The sequence below is a fragment of the Gadus morhua genome, chromosome 18 (assembly GCF_902167405.1).
Source record: "Gadus morhua chromosome 18, gadMor3.0, whole genome shotgun sequence".
Lineage (NCBI taxonomy): Eukaryota > Metazoa > Chordata > Actinopteri > Gadiformes > Gadidae > Gadus > Gadus morhua.
The window spans coordinates 862,755-870,759 of NC_044065.1; the positions used below are offsets into that span (position 1 = coordinate 862,755).

The 8,005-nt window shown below is 47.6% G+C and overlaps 1 protein-coding gene across 1 annotated transcript in view; it reads right to left on the reverse strand.

Annotated features, from left to right (window-relative positions):
- The window catches only part of LOC115530974 (E3 ubiquitin-protein ligase rnf213-beta), a 40,169-nt gene extending 32,440 nt beyond the window's left edge, over nt 1-7,729 (reverse strand). The window contains exons 1-15 of the mRNA XM_030339863.1: nt 7,622-7,729; nt 6,286-6,434; nt 4,876-5,957; nt 4,605-4,763; nt 4,306-4,475; nt 3,890-4,170; nt 3,563-3,795; nt 3,264-3,470; nt 2,910-3,117; nt 2,458-2,504; nt 2,201-2,372; nt 1,546-1,725; nt 1,299-1,397; nt 540-659; nt 42-207 (exon numbers count right to left, since the gene is read on the reverse strand). Coding sequence (XP_030195723.1) covers nt 42-207; nt 540-659; nt 1,299-1,397; nt 1,546-1,725; nt 2,201-2,372; nt 2,458-2,504; nt 2,910-3,117; nt 3,264-3,470; nt 3,563-3,795; nt 3,890-4,170; nt 4,306-4,475; nt 4,605-4,763; nt 4,876-5,957; nt 6,286-6,387 — 3,226 coding nt within the window. The 5' untranslated portion in view covers nt 6,388-6,434; nt 7,622-7,729. The remainder of the gene's footprint in view (nt 1-41; nt 208-539; nt 660-1,298; nt 1,398-1,545; nt 1,726-2,200; nt 2,373-2,457; nt 2,505-2,909; nt 3,118-3,263; nt 3,471-3,562; nt 3,796-3,889; nt 4,171-4,305; nt 4,476-4,604; nt 4,764-4,875; nt 5,958-6,285; nt 6,435-7,621) is intronic.
- Between the last annotated feature and the right edge of the window lie 276 nt (nt 7,730-8,005).

An 8,005-nucleotide genomic window follows, 5' to 3' on the forward strand; every position in this document is an offset into this window, starting at 1 on the left:
GTAAAATTGGCAGTCACAAATACTTTTCTATTTGAACATACCTTGAGACAGAATGCAGCTGATGGCGGACTGCGGATCGAGCAGCTGTAGCACAGAGTTGTGGTGAAACCTTGCAGCTGACTCCACTATAATCGAGGAAAGGATGTTGCCGGGGATATCTTTCATTTTAGAATAAAGGGTCTTTATCAGATCCCCCTCTTTCTCTCTCTGCAGATATGGAAGGATGAAATAGGTTGGTCAATCCTGAGCCAGAGGGAGAATCACTTACGATTTCAGACTAGTTAGAACCTGTTGACAAAGTCGTATTATAAGAACTCCACCATTCCCCATGAATTTATGCTTCTGGTGCATCATTGAGCAACCATTGTTAAAGTAAATGAGCTAATGCAGGATTTTCCCAGGTTGTTGTCCTTCCGAAACCCTATTGTTGTTCCTTCGATTGGAGGAAGATTGGAAGCTGATTGGATGACTTGTGGCAGCTGGGTTAACGTCTGCACTGTTGCACACTCCACAAGCAACACCAGAGCATATATATATACCTGGCAGGTGCTTCGAATGGCGGTCTGACACAGCTCCTGGAAGCAGGTTTGTAAGGTACTGTGGCTGCACCCCAAGGATAACTCAAGACAACACAGAAGGATCCTGTCCTCTTCCTCGGACTGCATAGACACCAAAGGACACAGAAAACAGTAGTGAATGTAGGAGCGAAACAAGAAGAACGTGAGGAAAATAATGTTGTTACAGTAAGTGCCTCACATTCCCTATTCATACACTCACTGATACATCGATCCATACACAGACAGTGGTGTGAACCATGCAAGGGAACGGCAGCGCATCAGGAACAGAGAGGGTAAGGTCATTCCTAAGGACACCTCAACAGCTAGGAGCAGCCGCCCACCGGATGACTGCTCTGGCTCTACACTAGCCACTGCTGCTGCCCCATGTGAGAGTGTGCGTGTGTGTGTGTGTGTGTGTGTGTGTGTGTGTGTGTGTGTGTGTGTGTGTGTGTGTGTGTGTGTGTGTGTGTGTGTGTGTGTGTGTGTGTGTGTGTGTGTGTGTACGTGTGTGTGTGTGTGTGTGTGTGTGTACGTGTGTGTGTGTGTGTGTGTACGTGTGTGTGTGTGTGTGTGTGTGTGTGTGTGTGTGTGTGTGTGTGTGTGTGTGTGTGTGTGTGTGTGTGTGTGTGAGCCAGAGCGTCCAAATATCTCGGCCAGTTCTACACGCCCTTTCACTAGTGTCTCATTCAGGCAAGCGCTAAAGAACATGTTCCCCTGCCTGGATCTCCATCGTCAGCATACCTGGTTAATCCTGGTCCTCAGGTCCTTCTCCACGGAGGACCTCCACTGGACCAACACTTCCTCATCGGAGCATTCCACCTTCAGCAGGGCATCCCAAATCTAACACGAAATAATCGCCAGAATCACAGAAAATGGTAGGTATTGGGATGTTGGATATCGTAATGATCTACTAAGTAAAATAAACTATGAAAGAAGCAAGGATCCAATGAAATGCTGCCGTTATGGATGCTTTGTTTTGTGTGTGTACCTCTATCTCTTTGGGGTAGCTGAGTGCTTTGGACTCTGTGAGAAGAGGTTTGTGGAGCAGGCTATCCCGCCACTCGCTAACATGCTGCTGCACGCGGAGCAGGTCTGTGCTGTATGGCCGAGTGACGGGGAGAACCTCAGCTTCAACGGTTGGGGCGTGGCCGTCCTCAACCTCCAGGGCCTGGGCGACAACAGAGTGAAACACGGCATACAACAAGAGGCCCCTATTGGCCTAATTCAGGTTCCACATTCCGCACTCCGTTCCATCACCCTGCTAGCGTTTGGAACCAAGACAGAACCAAGATGGCCGAGAGGGGAATAAAGTGGTCAGCATACTTCAAATTAAGAAGATTTAATTTTTGTAGTCAAATTTGTTTTATGCTCCATGCAGTTTCAGTTTTGTCACTGAGTATTACATTGGTTACGACCTGTAGCACCTTCATGGAGAACCTGCCTTCTCTGACAAGTCACACACAATGTTCGCATTGACCTCATCTGCAGAGATTTCGGCAGGTTACAAAAAATTGGAGCCGCAAGAAGTGCCCAAATCCCGTAATTGTTTTTGTAAAATTCAACAATCATATTATCCACGTGTGGTTTGCTGACCAATTGGGGCCACAGCTCAGATATAGCAGAGCTATAACAGGTGGACATACCTGTTCTGCAGACACTTGATGGATCATGGAGGTCAGCTTGAGCACTAGCTGGTAGGAGAGCAGTACAGTCCGGTAGCACGGTACCAGTTTTGCAACTTTGCGTGCGTTCTTGACCAAGTCAATGCTACTCAGGAAGATGCTACGCAGCTTGATGTCTCCTGAATCCATCACCCTATGGGAATCATACAATGAATAAGGATAAGGCTAAATAAGGCGCATGAATTTAAAAAAGTTTTTTCAATTCCTGAAGGCATTACCTTTCTGTTTCCATTTTTGTGATGACATGGGTCAGGACTCTTTGAGCCTGTTGCATAGTGGCAAAAAGTCAGAAATGTATAATACGACGTAAACACAAAAGCTGATAAAGGCAGGGTGCAAATGATATGGGGGGGACCGGGGGCCGGGTCAGGGCCCCCTTGATGTGAAGAGGGCCCCTGGAGACCCACCAGGACAACTCTTATGGGGTCTTTACAATTTAACATCCAATCACATTTTAAATACATGAAGACAGGAAAATGAAAAATGCATGTCTTGAACTGTTTAGGCCTATTACGTATAACGTGTATAAATATATGTTCCCACCCCCGTTGTGGATTTCACAATATCTCCAGAGATGTAAACTCATTTGTCTCGCTCCTATATTGTCTGATAGTTTCTTGTGTGTCTGTATCATTGGCCCCCCGTCAACACGTCTGTACGTCAGACTCACCTGCTCATTCAGGTGGTCTCTGGTGGTCTCGGAGGCATACTGTTGGAACCTATAGAGCAGAGCCTGGATCAGGAGGCCAGGGTGCACCCCTGTCAGCTCAGAGAACTCTGGGAAGTCCTCCAGTGGGATCAGCGTCAGCCAACTCCGTAACACCAGAGGCATCTCTTGGACCACAGTTAAGTGCTTCCGGATCAAAGTCATCATCATCCTGTGAGAGTCACAATAAACAATTTAATTTGATCTGTTCAGTGTATTTATCGCCAAGCATTGAATACATCTCAACACACACGGACCAATCTCCCCCCCACACTTTTTATTCTTTCAATTAAACACAATCCAGTTGCTCCAGCTTACCTTCTCTTGTCTTTCCATTCTGCTACACTGTCTCTGAAATGGCAGAACTTGACCATGGCCAATCCAGACCAGATCTCCTCCCCGACAGTAGGACCCATTCCTGGGGCGTCTGACGGCGGCGGCCGGAGCGTGTGGAGCAGAGGAATGAGCAGAAGGACCTCGGACACCTTCAGTCGTACACACTGTTCGATCAGATCAAGAACAAGGCTGCCAGGGGAAGGGAAAGGGTGCGTTTTTAAGTGTCATTTGAGAAATTATAAAATAGACAAAGGAAAAACAAGCTACGATTCTGAATTTACCTCTGTGGATTGTTGAAACTACTGAACGCTTCCTTCAGGTCGCAGCTGTTTATTGCTGATGACAATACTAGGCAGAGGTTCGCCAAGCCCTTCACTCCGAGACCTTCACTGTACTGAACAGAGAGCACAAACACAGCCAAGGCCAGCGCTAGAGACCTGGCGCTCATCTGGCCCGCCTCGGACACTGCTCCTTCTAAGATGTGAAGCAAACGCTCTGAAATCAACCTGGCCACCTGTTGAGGTAGAAGGGAATTGCCATGAGAACTGTGACTAAAATGTATTTGAATAAGTAACAGTAGTATTTTTGGGAATGTTGATTGTACCTACATTGACCTTGGGAGGGTGTGAGTTATCTGGGTAATGTATTCTTGGTGGATCACAACTGACTGTGTATTGGAAATCGGTCAGGTTCCTATGCAGATTCTTTGTGCATTCTTTGTCAGATGGAGACCAATTCACAAATATTCTTTTCAGCAGCACTGACACAGAGAAGTGCCAGCTTTCTGGAATATCTTCATCCTTTGGTTTCTTCCAGACAGATCCAATAAAACGCCTCACTATGGAGGTGTGCTCACTTCGGCATATATAGCCCTCAAAAAGGTGCAGATCTAAAAAGAAACAACATATATCTAGTCAGTGACTGACAGTGAATTCAGATACATGTACAGTAAAAGACTGCAGGCATTTGGGTCGAACCCAGAACCCCCCCCCCATTTGTGTACCAACATATCTACAGTTTCCACCTTTATCAGCGTTATCACAGGGAATAAAGATGTTCCTCATGGCTGTCTCTTCAATGTCTTTGCGGCGTTGCTGTATGACATACGTGTAGGTCAACTTTTGCCCCCTTGGAACATATCTGTCCTCCAGGGAAAAGCTTGCTTCCAGTAGGAAGCCTTTCTGAGGAAGCTCACTGAAGATGAGACATCCAATCATGTGTTACAATAATTATTCATTTCATGAAATAGACTTTATTAAAGCGGGTTCAAGTAGAGTTCAAGTAGTAACATTAATGCAAAATACAAGCATAATGTATACTTACGATAAATGGGTCACGTTGACAAAATGCCTTTCACTTTCTCTAAGCAGGAAGATTTTGTCATGTTCACGGTTGAACCGAAATTTCGCATCCAACACCGCGTGAACGTGAAAGGTGAACAAGGGGGTCTCAGAAGGTGAAGACCTCCCTGAAGTCCGGCCGCTGTAACACAGAGAGACAAAGGACATGAGGGTTAGTCAGGCCTTGGCTATATTCGGTCATCCTGCGCTGACAGCGACGGGTTTGGTTAGGTATCGGTTGGTCTGCTGCTCACCGCTCTGCCTCGCTGTGGGACGCCCTGCGGGGCCTCTCTCCGGCCCCTGGGGGGTCCGGCCCGCTCTCCACCTTTGCAGACCCCGTGCTCACCGCCTGTGCGTACGAACCGGGCTTGGCCTTGGCATCTTTTGTCATCCCGGACTCTGGCGCTGAGCTCTTCCCGGAGGGGCCGTCTCCCTTCTTCCGCCCAGCTCCTTTGAGGTCTGCCTTCTCCTCCACTGACGCGGCCCGGCGGTCCGCACCCCCCCCCCCCTGTGACGTAGACGTCTGTTGGTCCTTTGGGTTCGACTCCTCCGTGCTGCCTCCTGACCTGGGCGTTCCTCTGGGTTTCTGCCCGTCCTCCCGTCTGCCCGTCTGCGGGTCTGTCTCCGGAGGCGCCGGCACAGTCCGGTTCTCCCCAGACTGCCCCAGGTCGGGGGCCTTACCCTGAGTCTCCTCAGCTCCCTCGCCCTCCGTCTGGGGCTCCCATTGCGTCGACCGGGTGCACTGAGCCACTGCTGGAGTCTGCGTTTGCCAACTCCTGGTCGTGCTCTTCCCGGTTTGGGTGTGGCGGTGCACCTGCATTTTATGCTTTTTCAGACGGTGCGACAGGTTGTTCTCCGTGGACTGAAGATGACTGCTTTGATCTTGATGGTCCACAAGCTGCTCTTCTGCCCCCGCCGGGGTCTGAGCCCGCTCCCCCGGGGCCTGAGCCCGCTCCCCCGGGGCCTGAGCCCGCTCCCCCGGGGCCTGAGCCCGCTCCCCCGGGGTCTGAGCCCGTTCCCCCGGGGTCTGAGCCCGCTCCCCAGGGGCCTGAGCCCGCTCCCCAGGGGCCTGAGCCCGCTCCCCAGGGGCCTGAGCCCGCTCCCCCGGGGCCTGAGCCCGCTCCCCCGGGGCCTGAGCCCGCTCCCCCGGGGTCTCCGGCAGCGTCTCCGCTGGCGATGTGGTCTGGGCCTGATCATCCACGAGACGCTTCACATCTTCTGCCTCCTCTCCTCCCTGGCAGGCCTGGCCAGACTTCTTCCGTTTTCTTCGTCTTCTCTTGGCTTTCCTCTTTGGGTCTTCAGCTCTGCGACTCGAGGAACTCCTTGGCCTTTCACCCTGGAAGGGACAAAGAATGCTTTGGTTTAACATACAACATAAGTCACAACATACCCTTATATCCTTACATCAATATAAAGTACTTATATCAATATAAACTCCCAAGGTAAATAGATAGGCTATAATAATTATAAGAATGATCATAATACTTATTTGAATGACTAAAATAATTATATAATAATAACTATTACTATAATTATCATAATAATAATCATTGTTTTAATTATTATTCTTTTTTATAATTACATGCTATCATTATAATGGCTGACTGAATAAGAAACCCGTCTGATCTCAAAGTCCAGATCCAGACCATATCTGTACTGTTTACCCGCGGTCCTGTCCTTGGGCTATCGGCCACGCCCTCCTTGGTCGTGCCACCCTTCCTGGTTCCCCGAGTCTCACGCTGCGTTTGGTTCGAGTTCTGCTCCATGTGAAGGGACTCTCTCTGAGGGTGATCAAAACCCCTGCTACCACCTCCTGTGGTTTACGTGACAGAGTGTGGTAATACAGTAAGCATATCAATACTGGAAACGCTGCTGTCCAAACGCTTACCCTACTCATACTAACAACTTCAAGAAGAAAATGCAAATGATTAGTCAGCTTTTTTCCTTTTAGATCAATCATTTCTGTACCATATTATCAGGCATAGGCCTACGTGCGCATGCAAATGTGTTGCTTTTTATTTAAAACAACTCTACCATCAACAGCGATTCAACAGCAGTTTTTCACTTAAAATTAATATCAAACTAGAACTGCAAGCAGTTATGCAGGGGTCCAAGAAGTGTGCATTTCGCCGGCACAACGCGACAACAAATGTGCGTTTCGCCGGCACAACGCGAAGCATGTGTTCAAAACGCTACCCTGAACCTGTGGATACAAAGGATTTGACTGTGGTAGGAGTAGCGAGAAGTCAGTGTAGCGTTTTCGCGGCGAAATTTTGTAGAAGATATACAATTTCCTCGTTTATTGCGCCCCCTAATGGCGAATTTTTCCGATTTTTTTATCGAACGACATTAAGGTTAACACCAACATGTGTGTACAATTTGGACTCGATCCGATGTCTAATTTTGGATTTCTTTGGATTTTTGATATTCCACCTCTAATTTAGCTAATAAACCAATATTCAAAACACTACCGTTTCGTCGTCAAAGGTCGCATCAAAAAAGTGTTTGATGCATTCTTTGCGTGTGCGTCTGAAGATGTCGTTTGCAAAGTTTGTTGTCGATTGGTCAAGAAATGTGGGACGAGTAGGGAAAAAACAGTTTTGCGGTTTTCGCGATTTAGCGAAAAATATTCATTGACGCAAATGGGCGTGGCTTAGGCCAAAAGATGCAGCAGACTCCAGTGAATATGTGGGTACAAGTTTTTGACTGTGGGAGGTTCGGTGTGGGAGTTATAGCCCCAAACGCGTATTCCTTGGTATAGCGCCACCTAGCGACCGGCGTGTCTGGATTTGGTCGTCTGCCGTCACCTCACGTACCTGGATCTAGTCATGCAATTGGCGTGTGTGCACCATTTACGGTTTGGGCTGTGGTACCACTTCTAGCTGGGAATAATAATAATCCTTACAAAAACAATAGGGATCCAACCTGTTGGCTTGGACCCCTGAATACAGTTTAACCACCAATGTCTATATTACAGAAGAAGTAGTTCCCGAAACCTACCTGTTCAGGTCACATCTCTGTTTAGTCCTCATAAACACGACTTCATTCTGTCAGAACTGTGCAGCTCTGACTGTTCTTAATGTCTCAATTGATATGGTGCCATCCCAGTAAGGGAACGTCCACAAATGTCTACTGAAGCATTTGAAGTTGTATCTATTTTGCTTTGTTTAGCCATCTATTTCAGACAATAAAATGGATAATATTTATATAACTAATAATAATAAATTAGAAAGTGATTGGAAATTATTGAACATCCAAATAGTTATATTTATTGTAATATTATTATCTTGAATGCATATATCTTTATGACTATCCCTAATGCAAACGAAGTTCAGTTTCGGTTTCAATTCTCCTGTATGTACTGCTCTCAGCGAACATGAAACC